The 24989-nt window shown below is 35.9% G+C and overlaps 1 protein-coding gene across 12 annotated transcripts in view; it reads right to left on the bottom strand.

The window, feature by feature from the left end:
- The window catches only part of PCNX1 (pecanex 1), a 93260-nt gene that overhangs the window by 15806 nt on the left and 52465 nt on the right, over positions 1 to 24989 (bottom strand). For all 12 annotated transcript variants that reach the window (XM_030030560.2, XM_030030531.2, XM_030030569.2 and 9 more), the window contains 18 exons: positions 24381 to 24413; positions 23139 to 23310; positions 19600 to 19710; positions 19022 to 19113; positions 17631 to 17740; positions 15778 to 15883; positions 13933 to 14025; positions 12187 to 12337; positions 10114 to 10255; positions 8560 to 8737; positions 8043 to 8151; positions 7301 to 7430; positions 6172 to 6230; positions 5104 to 5319; positions 4424 to 4677; positions 3249 to 3479; positions 1753 to 1853; positions 324 to 474 (listed from right to left, as the gene is read on the bottom strand). In XM_030030560.2, the coding sequence (XP_029886420.1) occupies positions 324 to 474; positions 1753 to 1853; positions 3249 to 3479; positions 4424 to 4677; positions 5104 to 5319; positions 6172 to 6230; positions 7301 to 7430; positions 8043 to 8151; positions 8560 to 8737; positions 10114 to 10255; positions 12187 to 12337; positions 13933 to 14025; positions 15778 to 15883; positions 17631 to 17740; positions 19022 to 19113; positions 19600 to 19710; positions 23139 to 23310; positions 24381 to 24413 (2439 nt within the window). The remainder of the gene's footprint in view (positions 1 to 323; positions 475 to 1752; positions 1854 to 3248; positions 3480 to 4423; positions 4678 to 5103; positions 5320 to 6171; positions 6231 to 7300; positions 7431 to 8042; positions 8152 to 8559; positions 8738 to 10113; positions 10256 to 12186; positions 12338 to 13932; positions 14026 to 15777; positions 15884 to 17630; positions 17741 to 19021; positions 19114 to 19599; positions 19711 to 23138; positions 23311 to 24380; positions 24414 to 24989) is intronic.

Below are 24989 nucleotides of genomic sequence, written 5' to 3'. Positions count from 1 at the left end.
TTGTGGGGAGGGGAAGAAGGAAGGAAAATATCAGAGAGGCTGTTCATAAGGGAATTATCTCTAGCTGGGTATGAAACAGGGCTTGACATATTCTCTGATCTACACTTGATGTAATTTTCAAGCTCTAAGCATAAACTGCATTCCATTTTCCTCTATATCACCTTCCACATGAGCTATAACAAAACAAAGCACAACACATGATATTCCCCCATTTTTAGTTGTCCACTTCTACCACATGCCCTTTTAGTCTCTTCCTCTTTTTTCTCTCCCCCAGATGCTTATTTTTGAAAGAACTGGACACATCTTCCTGTGTAATCTCTCACCTGATGTAGCTTAAGTGACATCCGTATTCCAGGAACCACTACTTTCCTCAGCAATTCCATGTCAGCAAAGATCCATTCATCTCTAATTGAAGATATACGGAAGTCACCCTTAAATAGGGCATGCAGGCCATACAAGAAGGATTCCAGATTACTGTTGAGGGTAAAAAAAAAAAATAATGAAGAAACAGCCCAAATATTAACAGAAATACAAACTTATCCACAATTATCATTACTGACAAGAGCAGAAAATACTGAGCTGTACAGAAAGGTACACGAGTCTTCTCTATAAAGGTTATTTACAGGATAGGACAGGGAGAAGAGAACATATGAGTAAGGATGCGTGTGTAAGCAAAGCCTGGACACTAGATGTCTATGTGCACTGAACAGGCAATGAGTAAACCATACATGCCACAGATTATTTGCAGTGACTAAAGTAAACAGGAACACTGTGAGGAATGCCTGACTTGATTCTGAAGATTTTTGAAGAGAAAACTTTTCAGGGAATATAACACCACAATGGACCAGTTGAAGGAGGATATGTAGCTTCCATTGTGCACACTTTAGTACAGAATAAAAATCTTGACAACTTCATCGTGTTTAAAGGCATTGTTTCCTTTTACTAAGCTAAATTAAGAGTGAAAAATCAAATATGCTCCGATCGCTCTTGGGAGTGCATATCTGCAAGACCTTCAGGGGGCAACTGGCTGGTACTTAGAGTAATTAGTCAACAATTTCCCTGAAAGTGAAGTAGAACAGGTTTTACAGTCAGCACCCAGCTGACCAATAGCTTCCACATTTGATTATGCTTCTATTTATTTTCTTTTTAAACCATCATCTTGTGATTTCCTGAAACATACAACTGTATTTTACATTGGCTTTCCAAAGTAAGTTGAGGCTGTCAGTCTGCAAGAAAGAGGATGCTATATGATGACAGAGTTGAGCTGAAGTAGATTTGTACAAAATACAACTGCTTGCCACAGAGCCAGCTAAACCGTGAAACTTATAATGGTCTGATCTAACTTCCATCAAGACATGTGTGTTCTTCACTTTAAGAAGTTGTCTTCTCCCCCCTATTTCCTTATAGGGCACATACTTGGAGCAGGAAATGGAGCTTACGTTTAGAACTCAACCAGTTCTTGTTTTTTTTTCATCAGTTATAACTGGTCCTTACCCACACCAGAATTTTCACCTTGCATTAGTTCAATAAAACAAAATGCTCAAATTCAAGTTCTCCCTCACTTGCTGTTCTTTGGTTATGTTTCACTGGCTGTTATAACAAAGACAAGTTACATAGCGTATCTGTCCAGTTTAAGGAAAGATTACATTAAATATCTGGGGTTTTTTATGAAGAGATACTCATCTAAGACGTAACCTAGGAACCCAGAGGGATTTTGAGGATGGAAAGCTTACAACAACAGTATTTTATTACCTAGACATATGATGTGAAGCTGTTCCCAATGCTCTCCGCCCCAGAACACAGAGTCCATAACACAATGTCACCAGGGGTGAGTCTTTACTTGAATCCAGCGGCTTGTAGTAACAAAAGAAAAAGAATAGTCAGGTGAACAGAGTAAAGAAATCACCACAGAAACTGTTCTGCGAGAAGTAAAAAGACCCAAACACATACAAAGGTACACAAACTCAAGCATGCACATGTACCCACCACAGCAGTTACTCTTGCTCAGACTTTCAACAGGTTTGTTTTTTTTGTTTGTTTGTTAAGTTCTGCAAGTATGTAGAACACTTGTAAAGGCTATACTATATTTGAAATAAGACAAACTAAGCTGAATAGATGCATGCAACATTCCTTATACTGTGTATCTTGTGTGCAAACTGTTGATTAACAAAATAATGGGTTAAGACAAAAATATTTTTAGTGAATAAGGTGGATTCTCACTTACTGGTTAGCACTATACAATTATGAGTTAACTGAAAACTTCCCTGGACTACAGCTTTATTCAGGGGAAACTTGCCCTCAGCTCAAAGCCAGTAGTAGCCGTAGAGGGTATATAATGCCCTAGATAATAGTATCATTCATCTAAGTGATTAAACCTGACTTTCAATACTTACACAAAATACTTCACAAGATTGTGACTTGGAGGGAAACAATTTTCTTCAGCTGTTTGTCATGTGACTGCAGAACACTTGAAATCTTATACCCGTTAAAAGGGGCTTCTAGTTAAACTTTTACCAAAGTAAAATTGAACTCTGAAGTCTTAGATTCTTCATTAAACACATAAATTCCAATTATATTCCTGTCTCTCTAATCTCAATCAATTTCTACTTATTCTCAAAGGCAACACTACTTTGACTAGACCACTACAGTTTTTTGTAAACAGTAAGAAGTCAAGGCATTCCTCTGCAAGCATACTAATGTTTCTCTTTAAAAGGTGGAAGGATTTGGAGAGGAAAAGGATTGAATATGGGATCATCATTTTCACAAGCCAGCAATTCCAGTGGTCCAAAGAAAACAGTATAGCATGACCACTAAGAAAGTAGTAGTCAGTCTTATAAGCTGGCAACAGGTATTTGGGTTTTGGGGGTTTTTGTTTTGCTTTGGGATTTTTTTGTTTAGGTTAGGGTTGATTTGTAACCACTGACATCTGAGCACAAAACATCAATTCTACAAGCATACCCTTTTGTATGTAGATAAATGCCTGACTAAGATTCAGCTGATGGATTTGAGCTGGTCAATGAAAACTCATTAATGAACAGGTTAAATCATACACTACTTACCGAATTTATTTAAATTCGCATCTCAAGAGCAGAAGATCAAAATCAGTAAACTATAAATTAATATTTCAATTATAAGTCTTAATTTTAAAAAAATCAATATTAAACCAGCCTGTAAAGTCAAACCAACAGGGGAAAAAAATGAGACCATCCTAGAAGAGCGAATGGCTTTCCTCACATGTTCATACATACCTTTTCTCTTCGAGAGCAGCAATATTCTATCCAGTTCAAATAGATCATACAGAAACTCTCTCTCGAGATCCCTGCTAGACGGTGGTCATAATCCTCATCAATATTGGGGTTAAATGTTGGGTCTACATCAACATAATTGCGGTCTGTGCACAACCGCAGTCCTTCCTGCATTGTCTCATTAGCTAACCATTCTTCTAGCTTGGGGGATGTTGTGACATAATAGATGATTCCCTGAAACAGTTGTTATTAAAAATACGAGTCACTATTGCAATAAAAAAAAGAAGTCAGCAATATCAATTGTTTCAACTCATTTGCATTATTTTCCTGGTAACAAACAAAACTGATACACAGTAGCATTTATTTAGCTCAGATGCAACAAATTTGCACAGAAAACATAATACAGGTTTGTATACAGGCGTATTTTTCAAAGACTGTCAAGATTTCTGAAGCTTGCACTGAAGGAATAAGGAAAGGAAAAAAAGATGGGACAGGACTCCCACTGTAATTTTGCAGAAAACCAATTACATAGGACTTTTTATCTAGTTAACATGGTGGCTTAGATATTGAATTTCTAAAGAATTCAAACGCTAAATAAAAAACAAGACAGTTTAACACCCTTGCATTTACAGGGAGAGGCAGGGGGAAAACACAACAACTTGTGTTTAAGTGAATAAGTATCTTGGAAATATTTCAACCTGAAAATTTTCAGCTCTGAAAGAGGGCAGCTTATGAAAGATCTCAATTAGTAAAGTGATTATCTGAAAGGATCTGAGGCCTGAAGTCCTCTTAAAACTGCAAGGCAGGGATTTTTTTTTTTTTTTTTTTTTTTTTTTTTAAAGGCAGACAAAGATGGGTTTGGACTTCTTTTAAAGACCAAAGCAGCTTGGCTTTCTCCAAGAGAAATACACTATTTAACTTTTCATTTACAACACAGCTATTACATTTGGGTAACAGCTTTCAAGTTTCTACTCCAGCTTCAGCTAGAAAATGTCCTCTCAAGTAATCATCATTACAGCAAACTCTATCCTCCTTTGATGAAAGTGTTCATACGTCTATAATTTGTATCACATTCTATGAGCTTCTAATGTCTTTCATATGAGGATCAAGACGTTAAGCAGTTCCTAGATGCAATCCAGCCTATCTCCCCCCAAGGGTCATACTGATCTGAACCATACCTTCACATAGTAAGTGGTGAGAATTTTCCGGAGATCAAAGACTTGAAGCATGGAAGCCGCACTGTTGTCAGTGATGCTATAACCCTCCAGAACATATTTTGTCACAAGCACTTCCCAAGCTAGCCAACGCTGCCCAAAGGCAGCATTAAAGGAAAGCATGTGAGGAAGGTGGCCTGGTTCACAGCAACAAAACCCCTCATCTTCCTCTACACCTTCAGTGATGGCCTCTACTTCTCGTTGCTGGCAATAAGTTCCTTAGGAGAAAATACAGAAAAGAAGAAAGAATTGAACACTTTATATGATTGCTTTAATATTGACTTGTGTTTAAAAGTGTTTAGAATCCAACTCGTCTCCAATTATGTTTCTGTAACACTACGTGAACTATCTGCCAATGAACACTAAAGATTTGGATAGCTTAATTTATCACTCTAAAGTCACATTTTAGTTAGGTGTCTCTAAGCATCAATTATGGTAGCCATGTTGCACTAAAATGGAAAAATATTTAGCATCAACTCTGCTAGAGCAAGCTAGTTTTCCTCACCAGTCACAGGGGCATAAAGAGGCCCTGCAGCCCATTTTCAAAGCAATTAATTTACAGGATAGAACTGAAAATAACTTAAGTTTCCAAAGCAGAAGTCCACTTTTTAGTACAGACAATTAAAGAAGTGTAACAAACTCACCTCTGAATTCAAGCCCCCTCAGCTGGAAGGTGACCAAGCCATTTCCTATCTCTATAAGGTGTACTAGTGCATTGAGGTAGTCAGAGGCTAGGATGAAGCAGTCCCCAGTACTATAGTTTCCCCACCGACCCAACAACAAGTCTCCACATAAGCTGTGCTGAAGGGAACGCGTTAAATGTTCATAGAAGATTGAATTCAGGTTGTTATCATCTGAACCTGCAGGAAGATTGGATTTGCATTATGTGAATCTGAAGAAAAACATCAAGCTTAAATGCCAATTATCACTTCACATTGAATCCTACACTTTTCTTAACAGCAACATTGTTTTAAGGTCATTCTCTCACCCCACCCCCTCTTTTTTTAAGGGACAACTACTTCAAACAAATGCTAAGTGACTTTTAGTATTTTTCACCAAATTTTTTCCCTTCTTAGTCACTCCTCTATTTTCCAACTTATTCCTTCAGTTCCACTCATGCATCTCCCATCAATCTATTCCACATAAGGCGAAAAAGCAAATGAGCTTTTAGAAGTATCTCAGTAATGATGTTGTACTGGTCTCATCACCATGACATTGAGACACCCTCAAATAGCATTTAGCTTTTTTTAATTTTTAATTACATAAGAAAAATAAAATACTTAACACTAAAGAATAAAAAGCAAAACAGCTTAATGCATACTACAATTATAAAGCAGGCACACGTAAAGGTAAGGGGGAAACAAGAAAAACTTATAGAAGAATAAAGAATAAAGCAAGAGATATGATGGAAGAGAAAATAACAGTAGGTATAACAGAAACGTTGGGCAGGGTTGGAGAAGATCGGAGGGCAAACTGATCATGAATCCTATAAAAAATCCTATAAAAAAACATTGCCATTTGAAAAAAACACCACTACCAAAAAAACCCTAACCCTAAAAAAAAACCCTACCAAAAAAATCCCAAACACAAAACCCTACCAAAAAACCCCCACCCCCCCCAAAACAAACAACCCCACCCAGAAAAACCCAAACAAAAACAGAACACTTCCCCCCCAGAAAAAGACCCCACCAAAATCAGACTAGGAAAGCTACCTGGATTTCGATCAAGCTGTGAAGCCAGTCTTGTATTTGAATGATCCACACGCTTTGTGCTGAAAATAATAAAGCATACAGTAATAAATAGTGTTAAGTAAGAAAAATCTAAGGGAAGAAACTACTAACAGAATAAAAATTGTTAAAAAATATTCCCACTGAAATAGTTTCAAAAAGTTATTTTAAAATAATTTTATATGCAGATTTGCTGCTTTTCCCACGTAAAAGTATTTTCTGCCTATAATAGCACTATGATCCAATACCTAATAAAGTTTGTCCACAGTAGATAGCCATAGAATAATATTTAGCTTTAGAGATAAGCATATATATTTTCTTAGACAGATATCATAAAGCTTTAGATGTGACAAACTTAAAAAAAATTAAATCAGCACAACTAACATTCTGGTAGACTTCACTGAAAGTGCAGTTTTCAGAAAGTTATTATTTCATTGGCTGAAGTTACAACTTTAACTCTTTAACATAAGATTTGGAACATTGTATTTAAACCGTTGTAGTGTTAGAAGGGAAAACGGCAATAGAGCAGTGAAATGAAAATTTGATTCTCCACAAATACCAGAACTATCTGCTTATCTTGCCCTATATGCTGTTTATCTAACATTTCACTGGTCTGATACTCCAGCAACAACAGTGGACTTAAGAGAAATAAAACAGAGGGAGGTATAATCTAACATGAAGAATCTTTACTACTGATCCCACCTTGATGAAAAAAGATTTACTTTGAAGATTTTTATATTGAGGTTAGTCTGTTTTAGCTGTGAAATGAGCGATAATGAACATGGGTCAAATACAGTTATGAACTGCTGCCAAAACCTTTTTGTAATAAAAAGGTTTTGTACATAAAATTCATTTCCTGATTAAAATTGCACTTTACAATACTATAATTTTTATGTTGAAAAAAATTACCAGGATGTATACCTCTAGGTAGAAGCTACTTAAGAAACTAGGGTTTCATAAACTAGGGTTTTTTTAGAGGGTCAGGGAGTTGGGGGGGGTGGAATAGCAGTACTTGGAGGAAAAAAAAAACCAACAAAAAACCAAACCAACACATTTAGCCATAGTTACATTATGAGAAACAAATGACAAACTTTAAATGTCTTTTTTCACCTACTTGTAATCTCTTTCCCAGAATTTGACAGGCCTGGCATATGAAGTGATGAATATTGCACTTCCCAGAAAAGGATTCAGTGGAGTAGAGAAGAAAGCTGACACAGCTGCTTGGACAAACAACATTGCAGAATCTGTAGGATAACAGAATTAAGGAAAGCAAAGCAACAACTACTTTTTTTTCAAGCTTCTGTGATAGCACCTGAAATAGACAGCAATGCCAATTAAGAGCAAAACAAGATCTTTAAGAATTTTTATGCAGTAAAGTATCTTTACCGTATCTCCAGCAGTAAGGGGATTACTTTTGTTTTTAAAAACAGAAATAGGTGAAAATTTGGCACTAGACATGGTGGTCACTTTCTCAAAATTCTACACAAAGTACTAACACAACACTCCATTCAAACCAGTCTACAGAAGCTTAAAATGCAAAACTCAGGAACTAAAACCGTAGTTACTGACTCTTCAAAAAGGGAATAACTGTCATAATAAAAGCTGTGTCATTTTCAGAATGAAGTATCTCCTGCTCTGTTTCTTTTATATAAGAATTCTATTCCTACTCTACCTGGTACTGTATAATTCATAGCATTGTAGCAAGGCAGAAAGTGTGCACAGTTTTTCATAAATACTCACTAAACAAACCTGTTCATTCAGTAGATTTAGCCCATAATACATAATCCATTATAATGCAACACTGAGAAGTTATAAATACATGACTTGAGAAAAAAGTCTGCATTTTCAAAGGATACGTGGCACAGCAAAGGGCTGGGCAAAAGCATGGAAGGCAGATCCCCATGTGATCTGCCAGGGAGCAATGTAGGTATATACAAATCTCAATTTATAAAAGAGTTCCCAAAGCTACAGGAAAAAAAAGAAGAAAAAAAGAGAGAAGAAAAAATTAGTGATTTGGCTGAGAATCAACATGCTTTGCAGTACACAAATATCCTGAGGAATTTACTGGTCACCCTAGAGTTCTTACTGGTCTACCAGAAGCCTTGAGACCTACAAAAAGGATGTAATAATGAAGCAAGTAACATAATATGCACTTCATTGTTCTATTAAGAAACTCATGAAATGTTTAGAAAGTTACATATGCTTTCTGAAGCAAACACAAGTGCTTTGGGAAAGAGAAGTCTTAGCTGTCTTATAGCACATTGATTACAGTATCAATAGGACTGATGATCTGGAAGATTACCCATCAGTTAAGACTATCTGTTTTCTGTTTTGGATGACCTGAAACACCTAGAAATAGAGAGTTAAAGTTACCTTGCTGAAGAGTATGGACATGAAGAAGAGATCTAGCAGCATGGTCTCAGTAAAACTTTTGTAATCAAAAGTAAAGAAGAGCACTGTGAAAATAACAGTGACATACTGGCACGTTGGGCTACTGAATGATGAACGCAGTAACTTCAAGCCAGCTATTGTGATCATTAAAGCACCCAACCTGTAAAAGAAATTCACACAAAACAGTTACTTATCTGCTGTCTGAAAGGGATTTAAAGACCACCTAAATTGTTGCTGTCATGCAATGTCAATTTCTTCAAACTCAAGGTTTAGATTTGGGGTTGCTTTTTGAGTTTTGGGGGGGCAGAGGGGTTTGTTTGGGTTTTTTAAAGACAACTTCAGGGTTTTTTTTTATTTAAGTTTACTATCCAAATCTTTCTAAAAGTATTCTCAAGCCAATCAATATTCAAGGATTAGCATTATTTGTAAGAGTCTCACTAATTAAAAAAAAAAGCAGTGAAATATCCTTGTACTCTGAACAGAAACCTGGTCTTTAATTTAGGTTATGAATGTTGAGATGCGAAAATGCTACCAGTGCTCTAGATTAATCAGCAAGAGGATGTTAATGAACACTGGATTATCATTAGTTCCTGCATGACTATACTGCTCTAGCTTGTACTGGGGCAACCACAACTTAGTGATGGGGTTTTTTTCTTAGTAACTGACAGATCAAAGGGTTATAAAAATTATGTTAAAGTAATGTAATGGCTATATTCCTCCCAAACATCTTGTAGTGACAAGACTAATGAACCCAAAGCAAGAACTTACTAGATCCTGGTATGATTAAATTTAAAAACCAAACCCCCAAAATCCAACCCCCCAACCCCAGTACATATTCTGTTTCAAGATTTATTTTCTCTACAACACTTCTGTTCTAAACCAATAGAACTTCAAATCCAAAAAAGCCACCTGGTCGCTGTTCTTGGAGGCAAAAAATGCAGGGCCTATTAATGAACTCTCATTCACTGAGACAGTCAGATACACTGCTTGAGGGATTATAACTAAGGCTCAGTTTAAGAGGCAGTGTGCAATTCCATCTGGATACAGATTATACTTAGGGGCTGGAAGGCCTAGGGAATTCCTTGAGTCCAGGAAGCTGTAGAGGGGCTGCAAGCTGGCACACCAACTCAGGGTGCATTACACAAGTCTCAAACTTTCACCTGACAAAATACCAGAACATGTTGTCACTATCTTGAACTTGCAGTCCAGATAATCATATTACAGACTCTGAAGATCAACAAGGAAATTCTGATATCGCACTACTAGGTAATTCTGCAGCCAGCGATCTTTGTAGTATATGCTATGAATTCAATGATTTATGTTTGTGTGGGTTCTTAGTTTAACACTGTAATACTCTATTCAGTTTAAATCAGCAAGGTGACTTGATTCTATAAGAGCTTTCAAATAAAGAACTTCGTTCCTTGCCTTAGTTTTAAGGCAATAGCATTACCTGTCTTCCCATTGAGGCCAGAACTCACTATTAACTTCCCACCACAGTAGACATACTCAGATTACTTGATAGGCTTTTCTACTTACTCAGTATCCAGTTTCTTTGGACTAGCAATATTCTTAGCACTGCTACTAAGCTCATTGAGGACTATCAGTGGATAGATAACATTCTTCTCTACAAAAAGGAGCCAAATGTGAAGTTTCTCAAACCACATAACATGTGCAGCATCTGTCAAGATATATTAAAAAGAAGAAATCAGACTGCACTATCAAATCAAACTCAGCTAACAGAACTCTAACTGTATTCTCGTACTGAACTTTCATAGTTTTATCTAACCAAAATAAAAAGAAGCTCCTTCTAAGCTACTGTCGATACCCCCAGTAGAGTTTTTGCACTGTTACACATCCATACAAAATGTATTACAATATAACAGTTTGCAAACTACTTGCTTGCTGCAGACTGCAGGAAACAAACCCAGTTACCACCTCTTCAACAATTTCAACATTGATACTGATGAAGCTGTTTGACATTATGTACTTTCTCACGCAAAAGGATGCATATTCCAACCGTATTCGAAACAAAAGTTTTCCAGTTTACAACTCTACAATATAGAAGAGCATATGTAACCTGCCAACACAAATGTCTGAGACTTAAGAACTTCCTTTAAACTTCCACAATAATTGCAAAAGCATGTAACAGGATTGCTATGTTTCAAATCAATGCAAATGAAGATAATGATAAAACTTATTATACAAGGCAGTGCAAATACAGGCTGGAAGAGACTATGTCAAAAGTTATGTTAAATGTTGCTGCATACGTGAAGGGTTAAAGGTGTACTTGAAAGAGGCTAGAAAAAGGCCCACCCCTCTTCATTGCTATGAATGACTGCACATGCCTAGATGAGCCCCAGCAAAAACTTAAGTTCCTTTTCTACAGCAGAAGCCATAAGGACAATTAGTCATTGACACAGCATGAATTCTCTTTAAGTTACAGGGACCAAACTGGGAGATGCTACAAACTTGTATTTAACATTACTGGATATGACCTTCATCTTTCCTGAAAACACTACTACATATGGAAATGCTGAAGTTGGGTATCAGGAAAAGGCCACCAACTATAGCTTCTCTAGTTTTGCAGATTAAAAATCTAGAGCATAAAATTGCACTTTTCACTTCTTCCTCCAAATAGAGTTTGGCATCATATTACAATTGCTATTCATATTTACCCAACTTTACACCAAATCACTGAAAAAAAACCACCCCACAATTTAGACATCAGTGAAAAGACCACACTGCATAACTGCTACAAAGGTAGGAAGTTTGCAAAACAATTCTGATAATTCTCTGCTCCTGAAAGCAGCAGGATGGTCACTTGCTTTTCATCACTGTCTTACCTCAAAAACTAACTGAAGAGAAAAAGCAAAATAGCTTCATTTGTTTCTAAGCCATTTTTGATAGAAATTTCTTAAGTCTGCTGTTAACAATAAAAACTTTCCAACAGTGGAGACCCCACAACCTACCACTATATTTATCCATAGTGGAAAACTTAGCAGTATAACTAACTTCATATGTTCTGCAGCCTCCAGGGAAAGATTTCATGGAAACATAGACTTTAACACAAGGTGCAAGTGTGTGTCTACACAGGTTAACTAGCAAGACTGGTCCCTTAGCGTGTTTTTCCATTAGTAGGCCACTTGTACTACTTTGTTAAACATGTCAACAATACCACTAAAAATCAAATCCATGCCAAGATGAAATTTCTGACAACATTCATCATACCTAACCCTCTAAAACATTTGAAAACTTACTATCTTGAAGAAATACCTAGTGAAACATATTCTACCTTTACACAAAACTATTAAGGCAATCATTAGCACAAACTTTGCAACTTAAGATTTTGAAGACTGCACTTTAATGGAACTGCTCTGAGATAATGTTAGCACATGTAATATATTATTACCATCATCAGTTAAGAGATACATAAAATGTCACAGAATCAAAGCATGAGGAACTGAGAAACTAAGACACTTCTAGATTAGATGTCATTAAATACTCCAGTGGTGAGAATAACAAAAAAAAGAGATTAAGTGTATCAACAGGTAGCACAAGTTGGTCAGCAACTACAGCAAGTTCAAAAAAAGTGTCTTGAATGATACTTACTTCGGACTTCAAACTGATAGTATTCCTTGGTTTTCAGCAGCGGGTGAGAAAAGCAATGCCAAGGAAGTTGCTTTCGGAGTTGAGGCAGAACATAATGGGTCACAAAGCCTACCGTACCCACCAATGCATAGAGAACATAACTTAAAATAGGCTAAAAAGAAGAATTGAAGAAATTAAGGTTTGTGTCTATATAAACAAAATCGTACACTAATGATGTAATACCTTTTCCAGCATCTAGGCAGGTCCTACTGTAGTAGTAAGTTGGGAATGTATTTCTTCATGATAAGCTATACTACCAACTTTAAGATCAAACAAGAAATGCCTGTGAGAGAACAAACCATCTGTTTCTAACAAATTTTCACTAAGTTGAGAAGTATTTTAAAGTAAAAATACTACACCAATCTGCCTTCATAGTCCATTGCTTCTGACCCATCTGCACTTTATAAATGATAAAGCTATTATCCTCTGAAGGCTGAACCCAATTTATATTTTCATCTGCTGGATAAAAGGAGATATAAGCATAAGGAAAAAAATAATCATTAATCTTATAGTCTCTTGAGAAGAAGGTGAGTAAGAAGCCTCCCACCAAGACCAAAACCCTTTCACAGAAGTGACAAAATACTACTATATTAACATAGTACAAAGACTGGATTTCACAGTAATGCTTTCAAATACACTAAAATTTTCTCTAAATTCCTAGATATGTCATAGCAAAATTAGGATTGCATTACCTTGTTATAAGCTCTTGGTTCAGAAATTCTGTGAAGCCTAAGCCTATTGAACTACGCAACTGGTGAAGAGCATATAGTCAAGTTTCTCAAACATGGGACAAAGCAACATTCCGGAGGGCTGCTGAAGTCCAGCCATACAATGGAAGAGATATTTTCCTTAGAAAAAACTAGTACGCCTGCTTAAGTAGGACACTTCACCTGAAAACCAGAAGCTACCTAAACACATACGCTTTTAGAAGTTATTTTCTTTCTTTAACTGTAGGCAGCAGTGGGAGGGTAAAATCCTTCTGAAATACATGCAAGAAACTTTCATTTGCCTTATACACAGCTGTTCATAAGCTAACCAATGGTTCCATTACAGGAATATCAAAAGAAGAAATTCAGTAACTGCAACTCCCTAGGCAAATGCCTTTGCTTAAACAAATTAAAGCATAGATCTGGTCCCATGTCATCGTGATCTAGTAGGAGTCATATATATACACATTAAAAGTATCCAAAGCAGTAATAGTAAGTACATTGACAAGTAAAAAACTTGAAACTCAAAGGCTCTTTGAAGTCCTGTAAGTAACAATTCCAGTAAAGGGGTACTCCCCATACTATAGTCTACAAACAGCCATACTAGCATGCAATTGTTTAGTCAAGGTTCAGCACCCCAGTCTTTAAGAATCAAACCTTTTAAAATTTTTTTTTTTAAAAAGTTTCATTTTCCTTACTCCAAAATGATCCTGACACTAATTAGCTGAGATAGATGAAGGAAAAGCAGGCATTTTGTGTTAAGAAACTAAAATAAAAATCCAGAATGTAAGAAGAAACTAGGAAAGAGCAGGGGAAGAGGAGCTTTTGGGCACATAAAACTGGAATGTGAAGATCTTCACGCCATGTACTTGCCACACTATATATTTAAAGACCACCTAAAACTAGTCAGGAGACTTGGTGCAATACCAGAATAAGCACTATATCACATTAGAGTATTTGTATATAGAAGACACATGGCAAACATGATGGAATACCTTACCTGTAAAACTGTAAATACTGTACTGACGTGAATTGCAAAATAGAGTACACCAATGACTATACACACAATCAGGTCAGACTGCAGTCGTTCACTCTGGGGAGTCAAAATAAAATAATTTTAGAAAATGCCAGCCTCAGTTGTCCTCTTCAGATTGTAAATGCCCATCAGCAGTAACACTGAAACTTATTAAAGATTTTCAAATCATGCAAGTATTAATTACTTCCATTGAAGTTAACAGAAATTTCACAACATAAATCTTATGGCTAAGAGCACTAGTTCATATGAGTTAAGTGGAAAGATGCATACTCAAAGTGGGGCAGAAAAAATTAATATACCCAATATATTCTCTCTCTCATTCTGGACTATGAGAGTGTACAAGAAGCCCCCTACAGCACTGAAAAGAGCTGGAAGGGCTAACCAAATTTCCCATTTATGATCTAACAATTGCTTAGACTATGGGGCAATTAAGAGCTCTGGAAGACAGCTGCCTAGACAGAGCTAACAACCAGGAAGAACAACTAGGCTCTTCAACCTTTTTTCCCCCTCCTTTGCAAAAGGGTAGAGAACAGCTTTGGAACAACCCTGAGAAATGAGTTTGAATTTTCCATTACTCCTAAAAAATGAAGACAAGCTGTTGATGACAGGCAAAAAAAAAAAAACCCAAACAAAACAAAACAAGTAACACCAGACTCAGTCACAAGGGGGCAATATGTACTTAAGGCCACTACAACTCAGTCTCCCAAGTTTAGACCTGTTCCCACTCTGTAAATACAGTATTAATATTTTCAGCCCAGAAAATCATTAAAGGATTAACTACTCCAAAATTGGCCAAATAACTACACACAGCAATTATTGCTGCAAGGTCTTAACTTCTTGGGATACAACTTTTTTTTTTTTTTTTAAATCAGTAAAACCCAATTTAGAAAATACTGAAAGAAAGATTATATCATAATCCTCAGCTCCCCTGCCCCCTTGGTGACTAACAGCTCCTATGGTCATTTCTCTCCTGTTAAGCATTAAAAGAATTGCAGTTTCTCTGCTCTAAATATTTACTTGCAGTTTCCACACACTGTACCTTGTCACACTTTTGCCTGCTGTACTAGGAGAAACCCATCCATACAGTTTTTCCCCTACAGCCAAGCCCTACACAAGGTTAAATGAATGTTCAACCTTCTTTTGTACAAGTTAAACATATTAAGCTTCTTAAGTCTTTTACTTACTGCTCCACCGTATGAAAACCAATAATGTTTAAATATTACTACTTTCATAAGTATTTAGAGTGAATTTGTACTAAAAATTTGAAGTATGTACTAAAGTAAATGGAACAGGTTATATTTGCTCTTTAAAAAAAACCACAACAAAAAAACCCAGAACAAAACACCAAAACAAACCAACCACAAAAAACCCACACCACCTTCCACCATTTATTTTCTGCTTCTGGAACAGCACCCACAAAGCTATTGCTCACAATTACTAGAAATACTGAGTTAATATAGTTTTGCCATCATTAACGCTTTCCTGCTAACTTCTGCACAAAAGCAAGTATCATTCATTATTATCAATATGAGCTAGAAGAAAATCCTCAATGATACTTCACTGAATTCACTAGGGAATTCCAATTCTCTCACATGCCTCCTTTTATATAACTTAAATTGCAATATAAGCATTATACTCTTACTGTAGTACATTGGTTCATACGCAGATTTAAACGAAACACTCTATTCTAATCAACACCATGGTAATTAACAAGTGTTGTGAGCTAAGTAAGATCCAGATTGATGCTATACAAACCAACATAAAGTAAATGCTTAGAATGAATTAAAAAAAAAAAATTAAAAAGCTTACCACAGAATTTCTAAGCTTTTCAGGTAAAGGATCTTTTACTTCAGACAGAGGATCCTCGGGGTTTTTGTCTTCAGAATTAGGAAAAAATTTTGATTGCACTAAAGAGCTTAAAGACAGACAAAAAAGAACCCACTTAAAAGCAAGTATTGTTCTATGTGGTTTTAGAAGAATAACCAAGTCAAAAGTTCTATTACGAGATGTTTACAAGAAAAAAAATAATCCTGGCATATTAGCGCTTTCACATGGCTGAGCAAATTTACAAAGATGAGATCTCAACTTTATAAAAGAATTAGTTCTCTGGTTGCACACAATGACCACCATTAAAGACAAGTAGCCAGATGTTGTTCAAACAGCAGTTTCTCCAGTACCAACAGGAGTAACTGAACAAATACTGAATTTTAAGTGGAGTTCTTAGTACTCATGAAACAAACCTTTAGTTCATAAATAACCGAACAGAAATGTAACTTGGTGCAAAATTTAGAAGTGGTCTATTTGTCAACACCAATTAGAAAACCAATAATTCCTCGGTTTAATTCAAACTTCAACAGCAACAACAACAAGCAAAATCTATACTACCCTGATTAATTCATGAACTAGCTACACTGACCAAACTACTAAATTCTTAGCAGACCTTGCTGGTACTAAAGCCCAAACAACTTATATCTAAGCTTTTAGAAGACCATATGCAGCACTGCTAGCCATACCTAAGCATCTCACAACCCCTCAATGTGATTTTTCTTACAATACGCTATGTGGTACAGAAATATATATTATTTCTTTTTATGGACAGGAAGCTAACTACAGAATGAGCCCTAGATCTTCAAAGATGTACTTGCAATTACATACTGCGATGTATTGCAATGCTTAATTGTGCCATATCTGGCTAAATAGGTGAACCTGCAGGTCAAACATAAGCATCCAGGCTATAGCACTTGGAAAGAACAGAAGAACAGGGATCGAGGGACAAGGACCTCATACCAACTGAGTAAAGTCATCTGAACTAAGAGTAACAGGACAAGGTTTAGTTGTCAACCCAAAGGTAAGAATTCTCCTTCTGTGTGAACACTCACGAATCATTAATCTCCCTGTTCACAGAAGAGGCCCCTCACTATCTACCCCTGACTACTGCTTATCAAATTCATCCAACGTTATGGCTAAATTTAAATCCAAGTTCAAGCTCTGCCTAATCCAGTTATGTGACTAAGCCTCTATTGGCTATTCTGTGGGAGGTGTTTCTCCTACTGGAACTATCTTGTTTTACACACATAATTATTAACTGAATCAGAAATACTCTCATCATCAGACCAATACTCAACTCAGAATAGCAATGTGAATACATGTTTCCCCATGCTAGATGGGAATGCTCATCACCAAAACAGATCCTTATTGTTTTGCATCCCAGATGAAATTATTTGAACAAGTGCTTTGAGTGTACATTCAAGATAAGAACACAGTAATTAATTGAGAGAAACAGTTAAAAAAAATCCACGTGGGCTTCAGTTTAAACTAGTGCTTTGAGCACCTCTTTAAATACCAAATGGGTACAGATTGTTCAGCAAACGCACCAGCAGAAAGATGGCACCTGACTGGCATTCTGGAGAACATCAGCGAGCAGTTAAATCAGATTTTGGCACGTAAGTGATTTGCCAGCAGTCACAAAGAAAGGTTGTTGTTAGAGGAGGAACTGGGTGCAAAATCTGAGAATTTCTCTTTAATTACTGAACCAATATCACACTATTTTTGATAATGCTAGTGACTACCAGTTCAAACGGTACTAATATCTAACATTATTTATAATATTCCCTTGCAACTTGCTTCTTCCTTGGGGTAGGGACATAAACTGAGTCACTTACAAAAGTACAGAAGGGTCACTACTTTGTCTGCTGAGATGATACGATATTGCCACTAACAAACCACAAAATATGGAGAAGAGAACTGGAATATGCTGCCCATCCCAAGAATCCTGGAGACAGAAATGAAATGTTAATAAAGGAGACAAAGTGTAACACTTATCTGACATACAAGAATTATGTACATCATAGTAAGAGAATTGAAAAGTTAACTACAATTCCACAAAAATGAAACAGGACTTTTAGGTAAATATTGAACAATATTTTTGTGCTATGTCTAACTATTGATCAGAAACTAACATAGTGTACATCCCTTAAGCCTACACCATTTTAATTATTAAACAGTCATCAGTTTTCATAACCCTTACAAAGAATTTCCTGCATTCCTTGAGGCCACACATTCTTAGAGTTGCACTTAGTCACTTTTTAATTTTGAAAGTTACAAAGATTTTTACTCGGATTTATTTTTTTCTAATGTGCTGGATTCAGATTAAACCAGTGGTTTTGTTTTTGTTTTCGTGATCTGTACTGGATCTGCAAAGATGAGACGGTGATCTTTGCTAAAGCTTGTTTATCTTGAACAGATGTGTTTACAAAAGGCTCATGAGACAAATCTACAAATTCACAGAAAGCTAATGATGTTCTGTGGGCCATAGCATCATGGGAGTATTTCCTCTAGCAACATTTTACTCTGAGAGTGAAAAAAGCCAGTCAACTCAGAGTCAGAAGGCACTCATGCTACAATTAATTGTGAACTGAGAGCATTTGATTATTGACAGACACCTGAAACCAACAAACAGCACCACCACCACCACACTGTTTTCAAACAGAATGGCATTTCAAGCAAGGAAAAGCTGTTGGTTTTGGGGTTGGTTTCTTTTTTCTCCCCTTTGCCAGCTAACTCTACCTTTTAGATAGGCACACATCTTCACTTTGACACTATAAACTATTTCCTGGTTTCTTTTCAAATAAAGATTAATTTGAAAAGACTATTTCTGGTTTGCAGCACTGGAAAAAATGCTCATGTGAGCCATTTTGAGAGGTTAACAAACCAATACATGAAGACTGTCCTAGAAACAAGCCACTTAGATAATTTTTTTTCAAGAACCCATGTAGAAGGGAACTGATGGTAAATGCCATGTGGTTTTGGCCAAAAAAAAAAAAAAAAGCCTGTTAGTGCAGGCACAAATCATACAGCTTTGAAAAGCAAAATATCTGCTTTGTTCCTGCATTGCATCTCCTTTATTGACATCACAGTTGAGCAAGTATAAAGCCCTACCAAATCAGACTAATATTTCTAATTCATTTTCTGCACATTTAAGTATCTAAGATACAAGGAAGCAGAGAACAAACCCCAAAATATTAGTGTATGCTGTGTCTAAAATTTTGCTCACCTTCAGGGCACCATAGCACAGTCCATACAACAATGCTACTGCCACAATACTACAGATAAAACTGTAAAGTGCTGCAAGCAGGCTTGTGGTAGCTGAATATCACAGAAGAGAAAGAAAAATTAAACAGTGCTATCTAATTGGGTTAGAATACAAAATACTTCAGATTGTTCAAGAAAGATATCAGACCCCTAGCTGCCACACCCCTCTGATATAAAAAAAGAAATCCAACCCACAGCAACTACTTGTATTTTCCCCTATAAAAGTTTTTTTAAAAGAGCATTTTATGTGGCTTTATTTACCTTATTTATTCAACAGCATTACCATGGGAATGGTTACCAACTGCAACAGAAACTAGTCAAGGAAGAAAGTATACTTTTTGACAGACTTACTAGGACAGTAATTCTATTTCTCAATAATCAATCAGAAGACCTTGAGCCTTTTTAAAAATACAATTAGTATTCCATGTTTAGAGGGTAGGAATACAAATAGTGTAATCACTAAATTTTTAACTAGCCTACTAATCTGATGGCTGCTCCTCATCTAATGCTTTTGCCACTGACATAAGAAACAACACTCACCATTGCCACCAAAGACATGAATATCCAGCTGTTCACAGAGATACATCACAAATGTATTCACCTGAGGCAGGAGACCAATGAAGAATACTATAGGGAAACATAGCGTAAACACTACGGAGGAAAAAAATAGTTGAAAAAGTGGTGAATATATTTCTACTCTTATTTCCAAGGAAAACATCCATTATGTAAATCTCTACTTCAGTGACTCAGAACAGACTGAATATAGAGGTTACATAGACCAATAGTCAGAAGATTTCTTGCACTTCCATTTTAATCACTGTAGAAATGGACACAGGCAAATTCAGGCTTCCCATTTTTATTTAGCAAAGATCAGCCAAGAGTGTTTACAGATTAGAAGATTTCTAAGTTTTCACTCATTGTGAATGAGGCTTATCTGAGCCTAACTGCCTGTCTGGAGTTACAAGAACAAGCTAACACCAGCCACACTGACATAAGAGAGTCCAAGCATTTCACCTCCGATTTTTTTTTGCCACTAATAACATCTCACAATTTCACTCATTTTCCCGCACCACTTCTGAAAAGTTCTGATCCTAAATGACTTTTTTTTTTTAAAACGAAAATTGGTAACCATATGAACTATTAAAACCTCTGCAAGTTACAGGACTTAAGAATGCAAAGATATATCAATGCCACTTAATTTTAATACAGAGGATGGTGTGTCCCAACCCATATATATCATTTATTTTCCATTTGAAGGAATAAAAGATGCAGAAATAATCTTCTACACAACTGTTAAGTAGTTCAGATGTAATTCACAAGCAGCAGCATATCAGAAGACCAAAAGAAGCCAATTTTAAAGTATCCTGTAAAGAATCACAAGTCTCAAATTTAAGTTTCTAACTTCATAGCCACAGAATGGTTGGATACTAAAGGATATCACATTAGAAATATCTACAGTGAGACAGGCACTGAGAATCTGATTTTTTTTTTTTTTTTTTGCTACTCATTGGTAAAGTTAAATAACTAAATGTTGTTTAAAAAGATGTAGGTTCAGGGCTTGGGAAAAACATTGAGTTCTGCATCTTTTTACTGATACAAATTAGGAAATATAAGGCTAAGGACCAGATACTTAGGACCTAAAGAAAATATTTTTCAGAATTCTCAAGTCAAACCTTCAACTCAAATCATTACTCAAGGAAGCCTACATAGGAGGCAAACAATAAAGTGTTCTCTCACTGACAGTTTAAAAAAGTTGATTCATGAAGGCCTGTAAGTTGAACTGTCTTGGGTCCATTGAAAACAAAATTACAAAATAGATCTGGGAATACACAATTTATAAGGAGTATTCCAACAAAGAGCCAACATTTCTGACGGCTTTTAAAGTCCATAAAAGAATTGCTCTCTAATGGGGACCACCTAGGTGAAAACAGAAAATAATTGTTATAAATGTGGAACAGTTTTAGACCAATTGATCAAGTCCAATATGTGGGACACAACAAATAAGTTATACCAGTCCTTACTTGTCTGTTGGCAAGGACACAGAAATTATGTTATCTAAACACAAAGTTTGCCTTGCCCTGCACCTGTGTGGTTCTAGTAGCTATGCCTGGGAATGGGAAAAAAAGGCAGCTGAGATTTTTACTTTATGCTAACAAAGTATGTTTGCTAGCAGTCAGCTTGCTTTGCAATACACAAAAGGTTTCTGAAACAGTGCTTCAGCAACATTAAGAGTTGCTCCAAAGGCAAGGGGTTTTTTTTGTTTGGTTTTTTGTTTGTTTGTTTGTTTTTTTTTAAAGTAGTGAGAGCTGTTCTGGCAACATGAATTTTATTGGTAGAACTGCTAAGAAATATAAACCACATAAGCTGGTGCAAGATACCTGAGAAGAACAGTAAAACTTAAGTGTCTAAAAGCATTCAGGACTCTTGAACTAAGAAGTTTCAAAAGCTAATCCCAAAACAGACATGGCCTGGTGAAGATGCCAGCACATCTTTTTAAAACTGGAAAAGACTCTTAAGTACTTTTTAAAAGTAGGTCACTTTCACAATACAACACACCACCTACATACACATTCACATATTACCTTATGGGTATACATTATGGCAACAACTCAAGGTGATAGTAAAGGGAAGAAAAGACTTTCAAAAGTGACAAAGCATAAACAAGGGGAAATGAAGCTAGTTCTATCTTGAATAAGTCAAAAATATCTGCTGTCTTAACTTCTTTTTCCATCACAGATATAGAATGAAATACACCAGTGCATGACTAGATCCATGGAATCTGTAGAAAAGCACCTTTGGAAATGCCTGGATAATATTCTGTTCATAAATAAGTGGCTTAGACCTTTTCCCACTGGACATTTACATTTAAATACAGATTTACTAGCAGAAAGTCAAAGGGGGAAAACAGTATGATGTATGAAATTCAGGATGTTCCTAAAAATCAAGTAATAAAACTAATACCCAAAATGCTGAAGCCTGAATTCATTGGTAAGAATTACTAAGTCAAAAATAAAAGAAAATTTTTGAAAAAAGAAAAAAAGAAGAATCAAAACCAAGACCAAGTTTTAATCTTTTCTTGGACAGAAGACTGTCCAAGAACTGGAGGCATGCTGTCATAACATTTAACTGCTGTAGTCTTCCATGCACAGATATTTTAGTACAACTGAAGAGCAAGTGTGTTCAATTTAGATTAATTCTTACAGATTTTCTTCCCCCTCCAAAGAGGTGATCCAGAGAGGATCATCCAAATAACTTTGCTCCATTAAAGGATATGCACAAAGTTCCCATGATAAGATTGTTTTCAAATGTTTACGTTCTCTTGCCTTTCTATGGGCTCTGCCTGAGATTATGTAGCTGTTACTATTTTTCAATAGCTTTTGTAAGTAAACAGGGGAAAGGTTTGGGGGTTTTTTGGGTTGGGTTTTTTGGGGGGTTGGGGTGTTAAATGCCAGCAGTATTGTGAATGCACTGTGCTGCTCAGAATACAAATCAAACTACCTTGTACAGCCCAAAATTATATTTTTGGTACTGCTGATAGGCCTGTTCTGAGAAGAGACACATTAAATAAGATTTAATCTGTCTGTAATGTTTTTAAAAATTGTGTCTGTATTTTCTACCTAATTGCTAAACACAAATAACCTGATTTAAAAGAACTCCTGCTCATTTACCACAAGCCCCTCTAGAGACTACAAAAGAGTCCAAATCAAAACATTTAACTACTGAGCAGCTAGGTCCAAGCACAGGGTAGCATATCCAGGTCCAAGTTAAGAAGAACTAACAGAAGGTTCAGGGATGAGGACTATGATACTAGATAATTAAAAAGCTAATTATTTTTTTTTCTATGACACCATATTAGATGACACCTCTGCAGTTTGTTATAGCAAAGCTATAGAAGGGGGGAATTTTCCCATAAACTTCAGCAAAACTAAAACTACTCTTTCCAAAGGAAACTAAATGAACTGCATTTAGAAGGTGATGATGCAACAGTGTCATAACAAGATGCAGAGTGGAAAAAAAAACCCAACGTTTGCTTCACTGTGGTGAAGCAAACAATTCAAACCCATGAAAAAGCCACTCACCTATAACTAAGTCCCTGGCTGAAAGCAGCAGCAATGGGTTGGTGAAAGCCATTCCATACAGCCTGAATCTTGTTGTAGATATGTTTCTGCTGCCATAATCCAACAGCCAAATAAGACCACAACATAAACAGAAATATACAGGCCTACTATAGGCTATGATACGATTATGACCCTGTTAAAAAAAAAAGAAAAAAGAACATGTTTCATTATTAGCAGAAAAAGTAATGGTTACTCTTCTGTTACAGATAATTTCAGAACCAAAATTAATCACTGTTAATCAATTAATGTACTGTCACCGCAGTACATCCTTAAGTTTTGTTCATAAAATCCTTAATGCATTGCCTTGCAGTGATACAAGTCTTTTTTTTGTGGCTTTGATATAATGAGAACACAACAGATTAAGTTAGACTAAGCTATATTTACCCTTATTCTCCTCTAACTTTTAAAGTATGTTTCTTGTAATACTAAATGCCAGAGAAACTCCGCCTGGGCTTCATAAGCAAGACAGAAAATATTAATTTTGAAGGAAAAGCAACTAATGTTTATTACTCAGATACTGCTCCTGTTGGGAAAAAAAAATAATCATCTGTATTTGTGTGTTCATTAAAACATACAACTTATTACCTAAAATAATATGAATTACTTGCTGCAGAGGAATAATGCTTTTTCATATCTTATTTAGGACAAAAATATTTTGTCTTGGCAATCTAGCAGATGCACAACAGAATATAAATATATTGTGCAACACTAGCACATTAACATTTCCATGCTTAAATGTTAATGCTCACTAGAGCATTGCATACTCAGCTTAATAGAGTGAAAAAATAAGGCTGTGTGCACACTAGATCAACTGAATGATCTACAAGACCAGAATAGAACCTCAAAGCTGCGTCAGTTCATACCAGCATAGCAAATCACAACATTAAGAACACTTCTCAGTATAATTGCTTGAATACTAAAGATTCATTAAAAAACTTATTGTGATATGGCTCTATAGCAAAAGCTAGGCTTAAAATAGGGAGGACATGATTTGCTAAATACAAACAAAGCGTATGGGGGTGGGTGGGGGGGATAATATAATAGTATCAGTTCCCTCCTCACACACTAAGACAACATAAGCCTCTTGTGCTTTATGAGGAGGCACATAAGAGAAATGCTGAAAAGATCAAACCAAAAAGATCAATTCTCTGTGGAAGTTCTACATCTGCAGGGTTAGTACAGTGGCACATGCCCATGACTTACATGTCGAGGGGAAGAAGAATCTGGCTGAACGCTCTGAAACCAAAATGGATAGAGGAAAGTTACCCAATCTACGGATAAGTTTGTTTACCTCCCCTCACCCACACTTTCTTGATTAAAGTTCTTTTAATAATATCTACAATTAACTTTACAATGCCACTCTACAGCCTTTAAATAGCACAATGTATTAAACCATAAAATCTGTTCAGAGAGTATATGTCTATAGCCAAAGTTTTTAACACCACCTCATTTTTAGAACTTTTACCTTTTTTTTTAAACACAAAATGTGTTATGCACTTTTATTTTAAATCTAATTTCCACCCTAATAGTCTAATCATAAGGAAATAAAGTAATTCTTAAATTACAAAATACTGTTAACAATTCTCTAATAAAAACTAAGATTCTGACTAAAAATATGCTTAGATATAATTGCTTAATATGAATGCATTGAGGTGTATCCACAAAAAAAACCCCAGCACAAAACATAAAAGCTTCAAGTTTAGTTTGTAGGCTGTTTTCAACCAGTCAGAATGTGCTCCTCTTTGGGAAAACAAAAAGTGCATGAGAACAACAAATAAAGAGTTGTTTAACAAACATATGCAGAACCATTCT

Source organism: Aquila chrysaetos, chromosome 2 (assembly GCF_900496995.4).
Source record: "Aquila chrysaetos chrysaetos chromosome 2, bAquChr1.4, whole genome shotgun sequence".
In the NCBI taxonomy this organism is placed as follows: domain Eukaryota; kingdom Metazoa; phylum Chordata; class Aves; order Accipitriformes; family Accipitridae; genus Aquila; species Aquila chrysaetos.
This window is presented reverse-complemented; position numbering and strand designations above follow the sequence as displayed.